Source organism: Cibotium barometz, chromosome 25, assembly GCF_041138505.1.
Source record: "Cibotium barometz isolate CiBa-2024 chromosome 25, ASM4113850v1, whole genome shotgun sequence".
NCBI classification, from domain to species: domain Eukaryota; kingdom Viridiplantae; phylum Streptophyta; class Polypodiopsida; order Cyatheales; family Cibotiaceae; genus Cibotium; species Cibotium barometz.
This window is the reverse complement of record NC_141070.1, coordinates 10996606-11008861: the sequence shown is the minus strand read 5'-3', so window position 1 is coordinate 11008861 and position 12256 is coordinate 10996606. Positions and strand designations below refer to the sequence as shown.

Genomic DNA, 12256 nt, shown 5'->3' with positions numbered 1-12256 from the left:
ATATGTTGCGGTTGGAGTTTGTGGATGAGTGTCGCTTGCTTTATCAAAAGGTTTACCAAGCTATTCCCTCGAACAATGAGATTGGTCACAAGTTTGCCAGGTGTTTCGCATTCGAAAAGTGTAAATCAGCGACGAAGAGTGATCCCGAAGGTCACCAAATTGCATGAACAACATTTGGGGAGAGTGACTTGGAAACTTGTAAAGCTCAGCCAGGAGGCTACATAAAAAGATCAGTAATAACTGGAGGAAAGCTTATGGGCCCACAAATTTAGAAGCTGCAAGCAATGTGGCTGACATGGAATGTGATACAGGTGGCTATAACCAGAAGGCCAAGCATTCAACGTGGGAGCATTGTCGACAGCAAGACGGCTCAACCTGGTTCACGGATACTTGATCATAATCCTTGTTGTGTGCACATTCCGAAGGTGGAGTCCATGGTTGCCAAGGCCAATGAGAGGCTATCCGAAAAGACCCATGAGCTCGCCTGCATAACATAAGATTTCAATAAGAAGAGAGACACGTTACTTTGTATATGGAGGCACATCATCTATTTTGCAGCTGTCTTGATAGCAGACATGGAAGGTCACAAGCAACAGCTAGAAGAGTTGGAGGCACATCATCTATTTTGCAGCTGCCTTGATAGCAGACATGGAAGGTCACAAGCAACAGCTAGAAGAGTTGAAGGTAGACATGCACACCAACATGGAGCAAATGCGTAAACTTGAGCTTCAAATTCAAGCTTGCTCTAGGATGCTCCAATTGCTAGGAGAGTGATTGAGGCAATGTTGAACATGAAGGGGGATGTCACATTATTAGATGTATGTGTTCTTTTCCCTAGTTAAATAAGAAGTACTTACTAAAGTAGTTTCTTCTAAAGTAGTTTTCAGATCACCTAGATATAGTTTAGTATCCATCAGATTGTGAACAGAACCTAGAATTAGTTTAGTAGTTTCTTCTAAAGTAGTTTTCAGATCACCTAGATATAGTTTAGTATCCATCAGATTGTGAACAGAACCTAGAATTAGTTTAGTGGCCCAAAAAAATTCAGGTAGTTTTTATTCTTTTAAAAGTAGATTTCAGATTGTGAATAGAACCTAGAATTAGGTTAGTGCCCAAAAAATACTTTTCAGGTAGTTTTTATTTCTTTAAAAGTAGATTTCAAATTGTGAACATAACCTAGAATAAAATACCCAAAAATTACTTTTCAAGTAGTTTTTATTCTTTTAAAAGTAGATTTCAGGTTGTGAATAGAACCTAGAAGTAGTTTAGTACCAGCATAATACTTTCAACTAGTTTTTATTTCTTTAAAAGTTTTTTTTAGATTGTTAACAATATCTAAAAGTAGTTTAGCACATAAAAAGTTCCTTATATCTTTTTAGATTATCCTTATATCTTTCTAACTTATTATGCTATGTCTTTTTGTGAGACTATACAGGCTTTCTAGAACAATTACAGACATAAGTTGAAGATACTATGCAGCATTTAGCATTTATAGAGAATATGGTGTAGAGAATATGGTGTTGCAGTTTAAGCAAGGTGAGAAGCTGTGTTTGGTACCCACACGCCTACGAAGCACCGAAAGATGAAGAGGCCACAATCAAGGTGGCAGGCAATTGTGCTGGGTGTGGAGATCAATTGGCTTCTGCAAATGTAATTGGTATATATATGCTAGCCTGCAAACACAAATACCACCCTTTATGCTTTTTGCAAGTGTGATTGCCTCGAGTATGTTATGTGTGGGTCTTGGTTGCAATGAGACCATCCCAGACAATGCACGATCGTTGCTTCTTGGGGGGCCTTGGATAGTCGCTAAGCAAGAGAGTATGTAATCTTCCATGATGTTTGAGTATGTTATCTTTGATGATGTTTTATATGTTATGCTACCCTTTGGTATGAATCTTACACGTGTACTTGGATTGTGGATACAGGGGATTTTAGAAGGGGATTGACATGTGCAAGGTTGGGAAAAGGGGAGAGTGGAGAGGTCAGATGTAGACGAGGGCTTGGGGAAAGTGACAAGTTTTGCAGTTCTACAGGATGGGCTAGATTTGGATGGCATGGCAGATGTGTCAACTAAGCCTATGGTTGATGACCTTTATAAAAAGTTGCCAGCTAAAGTCATGGAGCAAGCAGCCCAGGAGGGGTGTGTATGCAGCAATGAAGGCTGTGAAAAATTTTGATAATGAGGGCAAAGAAGGGGAGCAGGAGGATGCTGATACTTACGCCTCTCCAGATGTGACGCTGAGCCAATTTAAAGACAAACATAAAAATAAATGTCTAGCAACAACGAATGGAAGAAAGCAAAATACAAATGAAGGTATATCATTATTATTGTTCTTGAAATGCTATCATGTTTGTAGGAGCCGGCCCTACAAATGAAGGTACCTTGTTTTTAATTTTTAACCATATTGTAATATCATTATTATTGTTATTGAAAGGCTATCGTGTTTGTAGGAGCCGGCCCTCCAAATAAGACAAAGCTAGCACCATTCGATGGTGATGAAGAGATGGAATCATCCCATGCGGTGTCAGAGCAACCACAACCAAGCAATAAAAGTACTGGACCCAATCCCATTGACCCCCTTTTGCACTTACATAAGCCCCATGCATGCAAGAAGTTGTAAAGTACTTGCTGTATGCACATGTTCGTATCACTGGCACCTGCCAATTTTTGGCCTCTTGTATTTAGTACGCATCTATAAGCATTGCTCCACTTTTTGTATTGTACCCCTAACACCTTGTCATCTATGCCTCTTTTTAATGTGTTAGGTCTCCTTGCATAAAGTTTTGATGAATTTAGGTTAATGTGTTAATAATCATTTTGTTTATTAGAGGTTCGAAAGGCTCATGCGGCAGTATACAGAGGGTTGAGGAGATCGAGATTGACAGAGTGCGGCCCACGGTATCAGACTCCGTCAAAGTTCATAGATACAGAGGATCTAGATCGAGTGGCGTTGGTTCTTGACTTGCAAGGGATTCTTTTACATACATTCCATTTGAAGAAAGAGAAACCTCCAAATCTGGATACTAATGATTACATAAATACAGGTAAAGAAATCAGGAGAGGAGGTAATCCACTTTGTGCACAAGGATGCGAAGCCCTTCTTGGGATGGCATGCAGATTTGCGACGAACGTTTATATTTGGAGTTCTACCCTCCTCTGAAACGTTCAAAAAAGATTGGAGCTTTGTTTCCCTTGTGCTTTCCAAGTGGCTGTGTGCCTTGATTGGTCAAGAGTTATGTGATGTTGCAGATTTCAATTTTGATTTGGGCAAACCAGTTTTCTTCAAGAACCTTTATAATTTTTGGAAAAGGTTCCCAAGATACAACAAGAAGAACATGCTCTTGATTGATGACAACTACGATAAGTGTAAGGTGAATAGGCCAGGTACATACATGATTTTGCTACGAGAGTGGAAGCATAATTACATGGTAGATGAGCTTGGAAAATGGCTTCTCAAATGGCTTCAGGCTGTTGATCGCACACCATTTGCAAAGTGTTGGGAGGGTCCCGTGTAAGATGATTCGGATAGGTTTGTCAATAACAAATTGAGAAAAGGTGGGGTCATCTTGTCTTATACTACATACATGAAGCAAGGAAGGCAGTCCCGTAGTAGGTAGCACTTAGATGTATGCACGTGCAAAAAATTCTTTCATAGAACCAATTTTTGTATGTACTCGTATTACAACAATCTTATTGAAACCCTGGATATTTGTAAACACTTTTTGGATCTTGAGTTTTTGTAAACTCATTTTGTATTTGACATCTGTAAAACACTCTGCCATAGATGTAAACTCATTTTTTATTGAATATACAAGTAGTTTATAGCACTTGAAATGTAGTCTACAGTACTTCCAAGTAGTTTTAAGTGCTTGAAAATATGAGCTTACTACTTTTTTACAGGTAGTTTTAAGTACTTCTCAGGTAGTTTTAAGTTACTGCAAACTTGTGCTTACTACTTTTAACAGGTAGTTTGTAATAATATGAAATGAGGGTATTTTTGATTCATAAGTAGAGTATTTCTATGGATTTAATGTAAAAGTAGTTTTTTGTACTTCAAAAGTAATCTATGGTACCAAATATTTTACAGGTGGTTCTCAAGTAGTTTTTATTACTTAAAAATATGTTCTTACTACTTGCAAGTAATTTTAATTCCTTGAAGAGTAGTCTACAATACTTGAGAGTTGGAAGTAAAAAACTTTAGAGGTGGTTCTGAAGTAGTTTACAATACTACAAAATATGAGCTTACAACTTGATAGGTAGTTTGCTATAATTTGAATATAGGTGGTTCTCTTCACAAATGGTACACATATATGATTAGAAGATTATGGTCCTAATAATAATGTTTGAAGTCTTTAAAAATTAGTTCATGGTACACTGAAATAGTAGCTATAATACGGAAAAATTAGTTTACGTAACAAAATGACTTCAAATTTCATTCGAAAATGAATACAAATCTTTCTAGAGCTCAAGGAGCATGCTATTGTAAATATTTTCTTGGACCTCCGGTGACAACCTAAATAGGTTATGCTTACCCTACATACATTCCATTTCAAACTTAACGGCTCTCACTAGGTGTGAGGGTAAGAGTACAGGAGGTTGATTTGTTGGGATGTAGTACAAGTCATTTTGATCGTCAACCTGCTCATAACGGTATCCCTCAACCACATATGAGTGTACCGATACATAGATACCCCACCCATCTTCACGTGCTCTCGTTGTTTTGTACTTTGCCTTGGAGCATTTGAGGATGTAGAAATCAGCATTTGAGGATGTAGAAATCAGCAAAGCTATCTCCTAAACATAAAGCATCAATTAAAGCATCATGGTGACCTACATACATAGGGTTATTGTCAACCTCTTCATCAGTTGAGTCTTCATGTGTGAATAATCAACAGCTAAAGGAACAATTTGACGATACTCCAGGAATCTACATATGCTTGATTGCTACATCTTCTCCAATGTTGCAGCATACATGAATCGTAGAAGCAAGTGAGTTGTCTGCATCTCAAGACACACTTATCAGTGAGACCGAGTATCCATTCACACAATGCACTGAATGTGAACTGATCACATGCTTGCAATCCCACTTCTTTTCTCTCATCAGTTGAGTCTTCATGTGTGAATAATCAACAGCTAAAGGAACAATTTGACGATACTCCAAGAATCTGCATATGCTTGATTGCTACATCTTCTCCAATGTTGCAGCATACATGAATCGTAGAAGCAAGTGAGTTGTCTGCATCTCAAGACACACTTATCAGTGAGACCAAGTATCCATTCACACAATGCATTGAATGTGAACTGATCACATGCTTGCAATCCCACTTCTTTTCTCTTTGTACATCACTCTACTTGATTTCCCAAAAGATGATGCGAACTCCTGCGTTGTCTGCACCACAAAACTTGTGTCTTTAATAAGGCAACCACATCTGCCCCTACACTTCAGATGCCACACATTTGACTTCAATTTTTCATGTGTTAGTGTTCTCTTGATGAATGTTCTCTTGATGACTGCTCCAGCTTCATCATGCTCACCCTTTCTTCTTCAAGGTTTTGAAATATTTTAAAAACTCTACCTACCAGACAAAAATATTTACAATCACGTATAAGTTCTTCATACTACTACAAACTACTTTTGAAAGTACTGTAAACTACTTTTGAATTAATTGTAAACTAATTTTGAATTACTTTTAAATTAACTACAAACTACTTTTGAAAACTCTATAAACTACTTGCAAAGTAGTTTGAATTGCTTATGGTCTATTTGCAAATTACTTTGAACTGCTTCAAAAAGTGCAGGCAATTATTCTATAAAGTACTTTAAGTATCCTAAAAGTTATTTGTAGACTACCTGTATAGAACTTTGGACTATTTTAAAATCATGTAAAATACTTTAGAGAGTGTTTTAGAGTTTTCTAACACCTCTTTTGTACTTTGGCCTACTTATAAAGTAGTTTTTGCAAGTACTCTATACTACAACAGAAATCATGTTGATAATTTCACGGTGCTGCAGACTACTAGCAAAGATTTTGTCATGTTTGTAATTACTTTGGACTACTATAAAATTTTATAAACAACTTAGAATTTTTTTTCACCTACTTGTTGTGTTGTTGACACAATGATTGCTAGTTTGGACTATTTTCAAAGCACTATGGACTACTTTAAAATGTGCAAGACACACATTTAAAAATTTGAACTACTTATAACGTAGCTTCTATAAGAACTTTATACTTCAGCTAAGTCATGTGGAGAATTTCAAGGTACTCTGTGCATCATTTAGAGTATTTTGCAATACTTTTGGGATAATTATAAAGCTTACAAACTACATAAAGCACAGTTTTTGAAGTACTTTGGACTCATGCTAAAGTATTGTTGACTACTTTTTAGATACTAAAGACTATTCTGCAGATGTCCAACTATACTTTTGACCACCTTGAACATGTGGAGCTATCACTTAGGCACTTTTTAGCATTCAAACTACTTTCAACATTTTATCAAGAACTTTGAAGATTTTGCGAGATATGTACCTGGGGTTTGACAAGCAACTGTATAGGATGTTGCATGATAAATTTTCTCCCCAATCCCTTTTGGCACACATCCTTTTTGTTAGGTGAGACTCCGGTCTCAGAAGTCCAAAAGGCAAAAACAAGGTCCTTGACCTCATCTGTGAGGATACTACTTTGAGGTGGCTGTCTTTGGCATGTTTGCAAGGGCAAGGCGCCATCGTCTGTGAGCTACAAGCGAGACTTTGCTGCAACAAGATTTCTATGATGGATGCCTAATAGCGTTGCTGCTTGTTGTGAAAAATTGACATGTTCTGAGTTGCTATCCTCACTATTCACCATCATCATACAAGCTGATCTCTTGAGAAAAAGCTTATCTCCTGATCGAGCGACCTTCACTTGCATCATAGTATTCTGTATGTTTGATAAAATAACTCTTTCAAGACCTGAACTTAAAGGTTGTAGATTCTTAAAAGTAGGATGGAGAAGGAGCTGTTGAAAAATCTCCCTCTGAGTAGTGATGCCAATTCCTTGGGTCGGCTCTTGCCAGCAATTTACAACCCTACAGATCTTCTTTTGTTGAAATTGTGCAATTTCAACATTCTCCCCAAAGCTCTGCTCAATGACCTTCCATGTTTGTTCCTCCCTCTTCTTCAAAGCCCAGTACTCCCTGACTGCCCTTGTAGCGACATGGCACTTTTCCACGCTTTCCCTAGCTATATAGCCATATTTGCACCCTCTCCAGTCATAATCTGCAGTGGTTGTACATCCATGTACTCTGTAGGTGCCAAAAGCTATGTATTCCTATTCTCACTAAAGTCCTCCATGTTCACTGCACAAAGAGAGAGAGAGAGAGAGAGAGAGAGAGGTTCTTTGCTACGAGGAAGCATGAAGAGGGCAATAGAGAGAGCTTGAAAGAGCAAGAAGTGGGAAAAATGGAGTGTTGGCAAGAACCCTCCACCTTACTGAACTGACCACCAAGAAAGAAATATAAATTTTTTATAGATGTGTAAAATTACAAACTTTCACATTATTTTTCTTGCTTGGAAAGAGATGTCAAAGACACTAGTTTTTATACCACCTATCCATGCTTTCAGCCATCCTTTTTCTAATCAAAGAGAACAATCATGATCCCGAATGTGTTGCAATGCTATAAGGGTATATCAAAATAGAACCTTTACCTTCTAAGCAACCCGCATTATCTATAAGCAACAATGCAATGCAAATGCTCCCTTAACCAAGCACACTACTTCTTTATCTACTTAAAAAAAACAAGAAACTTAAACCATTTGCATCAAATAAATAAGTAGTTGGAAAGGTGGGTTTGCATGTTAGTGAGCCGCAGGTAAACAGTTCTCCTAGGTCTAATATTTAAGAGGAGCCCTCTAGGACTCCAATGTATGATATTATTGTATGGTTCTTTAGCTCAAAGGTTTATTTTTATTTGTATGGATATACCGTAGAGAAAGGAAAAAAGGGTAGAATAAAAATTTAGATGGTGTCAAAAAGTTGTCGTTGACATTGTGATGATGTGGACATTTTAGGGCCACCTAGTCGGCATGCTAGAAGCCACTTATTCTTGTGGCAATGAGAAGCTCAATAGAGCTGTATTGTGTTGAACTATAGCTCTTGAATTAAGCTCTAGATACCCTTATTTTGCAAATATATAACACATTATTTTCTTTAATCCACCTTTGCTTAAGAGAACATTCAAAAAGAGTGTCCAATGTATTGCATACCCACACAATCAATGTTCTTCATGGGACACCTAAAGCTAGTTTGCATTAAAGAAGAGGCATACATCCCCAAGAGCATCGAGGCACGGGGCGGCAAGACGACCGGGGGGGGCGGGGCGGGGGCGGGTCGTTCCGTAGCCCACACAATCAATTCCATCTTCATTAAGCACCTCGAGCTAGTTTGCATTAACGAAGAGGCATATAGCCATGGGGGAGTGGGGGATGTGTGGTGCTGGCATGGGGGGAGAGGGGGGGCAACGTGTTTGTAGCCCACACAATCAACATCATCTTCATGGGGCACCTCAAGCTAGTTTGCATTAAATAAGAGGCATATAGCCTCTTCTTCAATGGCATATAGCCATGGGGGAGTTCGAGGTGTGTCGTGGCCGCATGGAGTGGGAGTGGGGGGTGTCCACAGGCTATTGAGTCTTCTGTAGTCCTCTAACTAGCCCTTGATGTCATTCTAAGGGCCTCTAAACTTCACGTGTATAGATTAAGGGTATTGCAATCGTCCATAGCTACCCTTTATGGTAAAGCTAGTTTACACTCAATCTAGCACTAAACAACCCTCCTTGCTCTACTTCCCTCTCTAAATGTGGTTAAAGAATCACTAATCCTCATGTTTGGTGCACCTTCAACCCCCACCAGAATCATTGTTGTTGTGATACCAAAAAGGTATATGTCCTTGGTAACCTTTGTCATAGCTTGATAAACAAGGAATAAAACCTAAACTATTCAAGGAATTTGATCAAGAATTCACAGAATGCAGAGCATGTTGACTAACTGATAGACAAAGAAGAATGTTTCACCCCTCCTATGTATATACCCTTGGAGTGGCTTTGAGGGAGGCAGGCCACACAATCAACATCATCTTCATGGGACACCTCAAACTAGTTTACATTGAAGAAGAGGCTTAAAGCCATGCAGGAGTAGGAGATGTGTGTGTGGGGGGGGGGGGGGGGGGTGTTGAGGTCATTGAAAAGGCCCCTAAGCTCCACGTGAATGGATTAAGGGTGTTGCAATCATCCATAGCTACCCTTTATGGTAAACCTAGTTTACACTCAATCCAACACTAAACGGCCCTCCTCGCTCTACTTCCCAGTCTCTAAATGTGGTTATAGGAACGAGTGATCCTCATGTTTGGTGCAACTTCAACCCCCACTAGAATCGCTGCTATTGTGATACCAAAATATATCATGTCCTTGGCAACCTTTCTCATAGCTTGATTAACAAGGAATAAACCCTCAACTACTCGGAATATGATCAAGAATTCAAAGAGAGGAGAGAATGTTAACTAACTAATAGCATGACAAAGAAGAATGTTTCAACCCTACTATGTATATCCTTGGATTTTATTGGGTATTAACATCTATCACTTGCCCTTTGTGCAAATCTATTGCATGTTAAAGGACTGCTAACATAGCTATTTATCCTAAGTGAGATTTAAAACTATTAAAGTCTCACTGTTTGCTCTACTACCAAACATTTCAATTACACCAAGACTATTAGTCCTTAATATCGTGTCTTGCTTGTATCTATCAAAGCACATTTGTCTACTCAGAGCATGTGATGCAACTATAGAATGAAGCAGCTTATTGACAACACTTAACAAAATGGTTCATTTGCAATCAATGGTCACTTTGACAAAGGACAGCTGATAGAGATGATCATTTGTGTTTACCCAATCAAACAAACAAAGACACACACACAAGTACACGGATAAATCTTCACGACTCCTTTTCACCTAGCCATGGGTATACTGGCCATGGGTATACGCAACACCTAGCAAAAACCTTCTTTCTTTTTCAAATAAAGAGAAGCCTTGGAAGTAACCAGTTACTATATAAACACTGGTGTTGCTTGTCATTATGATTTATATATCCAAATATCAATTCTTTAAAATGAAGGCAAGACGAGGTGAATTTCCAAGGCAATTGATCAAATTCGCCTCACATTTAGCATTTCTTTCAAAGCTATGCAGCAATATTACTATCTCCACTAACATCTCACTCAAAGCATAAAATGACCCCACGACCTATTTTTTTGTCCTTCCAAGTAATAGCACAAATCCTTTGAAAGGATCCCACGATCCATTTTTAGTTATAAATCCTTGACCCTTGAACCAGCATTACTGGCACAACTGAAACACCATAGATTGACCCAACCCACTCCTCTCATACTAGGGTAGTCTTTTCGATTTTCTGCAAACCAATAACAGATAGGAACCAAACTATTTTTCACGTCTGGAACCCTCAGCCACATCTGTCATCTGCACACAACTGAATGCTTTGGACTTTAGTCAACCCCAAGATAAAGTGAGTCGACATCAAGGTAGTAAATGACAACGTTGATAAGCATCAGCTATGCCATTATAGCTAGGGTCCAAGTAAAGGTACTTCTGAAGGATATCCATTCATACTCATTTTACCTATGCATTAACTTAAGACAAGGTCTCACAAAAAAAGCATGTCAATTATGGTGTAATTGTGAAACACTGATATGCATAAAACCAAGTAAAATATAAGACTTTACTTGGAACACAACATGCGGAAGAAACTCGGATATGCTCCCCAAGTAAGTGCTCTGACATTTCAGTACCGGATATGATCGCATTAGTATGTGATACTGTAATAACAAGGGCCTGTGTTTCCTTTTACATATTTGCCCGATGAAATGAACTGTGATTCATTCCCATTGTATGAGCTACATCTAGCACTGCGTCTGAGGCAGATGTAAAAATCTATTTGACAACAAAATTGCATTTCTGGACAAAGGTTAAAGAGAGGAGAACAAAAAGGAAAGAAGGGTAAGTGGTGGTTTTGGAAAACCTTCTCAGACCACCATAGACCTTTCAGTGATTACATGCTGAATTGTCCCCTCAGTTCCCGCTTCACTTGCCAATAGAAAATTGGAAATTGGATCAATTATCCGTCCTCACAAATTGGGGACATATATACAGACCTACGCAGCTATACATACAGCACTGCAATCTGAAGCAGCCTTATAAATCAAAATTTCAAATTTGAAGTTGCAGCTATATGTCCGCCCAGCTCCTGTCTGCAGTTGTAAAACAAAAACAAACGTGCATTAAAGCATCATTCTCAAAAACAATATAAACTGAGGTAACTGCTACAAATAACACAGCCGGGCCTGCTATTTTTGTCAACAATACCACCTTGCAGGAAAATGAAGCAATTTCCAGAGTCATCTGTTACTCCTGCCAGCTTGCAATGTTAAACCAGAAGGTAGACGCCTCCATTGAAACTTGTAAAAAATCGCATCTTCAATCAAGCTAGGAAAGATCGTTCAGACATATTCCAGTGCACAAGAAATTTACTCAGTTGCACCCTTTGTAACTGACTTCCTCAAACTCAGCCTTCAGCATAATCAGCAATATAAGCCAGCAACGACACCATCATTTTTCAAGGCTTTTGTGTGGATTGCAACCTGAAATCTCACACCACACCAATCAGGACTGGGAGCCTCATGTTGCCAAAAAAAACTTGCATTGATGTTGCTAAATCTCTCTCTCTCTCTCTCTCTCTCTCTCTCTCTCTTTATTTTTCTTTTTCATTTTCTGGTTTTTTATCCAGACATTGTATCAGATCCACCATGATGTAACTTTTTGGTCTCATAGGTCATTATGGCCTTTTGAAGACGTTAATATAACATTTCATTTCATTTCTCTCTCTCTCTCTCTCTCTCTCTCTCTCTCTCTCACACACACACACACACACACACATACGACTTTGAGGTACTTAGCTGCTTCCAGACACCCACAGACATGGTTGAGGACATCTCATAGACTATGAACCCAGAATTCATTGAGCCATGCCCCGTGCCCAGAGAAAACCACAAATGGTGCCGAGGGGTATATGGACATGTTCTGTGCACATATGGAGGGCTCACCATCTCATCCCTCAAAAGTAAGCCAGTACTTGAAACATAACTACATAAATTAAGCACAATTACACAGGTATGCCGTGGAATTGACTATGCACGTGTATAATGCA

The 12256-nt window shown here is 38.7% G+C and overlaps 1 protein-coding gene across 3 annotated transcripts in view; it reads right to left on the bottom strand.

The window, feature by feature from the left end:
• Positions 1-10832: 10832 nt before the first annotated feature.
• LOC147624243 (uncharacterized) overlaps positions 10833-12256 on the bottom strand; it is a 99585-nt gene continuing 98161 nt past the window's right edge. For all 3 annotated transcript variants that reach the window (XM_086819206.1, XM_086819207.1, XM_086819208.1), the window contains 2 exons: positions 11419-11690; positions 10833-11300 (listed from right to left, as the gene is read on the bottom strand). In XM_086819206.1, coding sequence (XP_086675332.1) covers positions 11659-11690 — 32 coding nt within the window. In that variant the 3' untranslated portion in view covers positions 10833-11300; positions 11419-11658. The remainder of the gene's footprint in view (positions 11301-11418; positions 11691-12256) is intronic.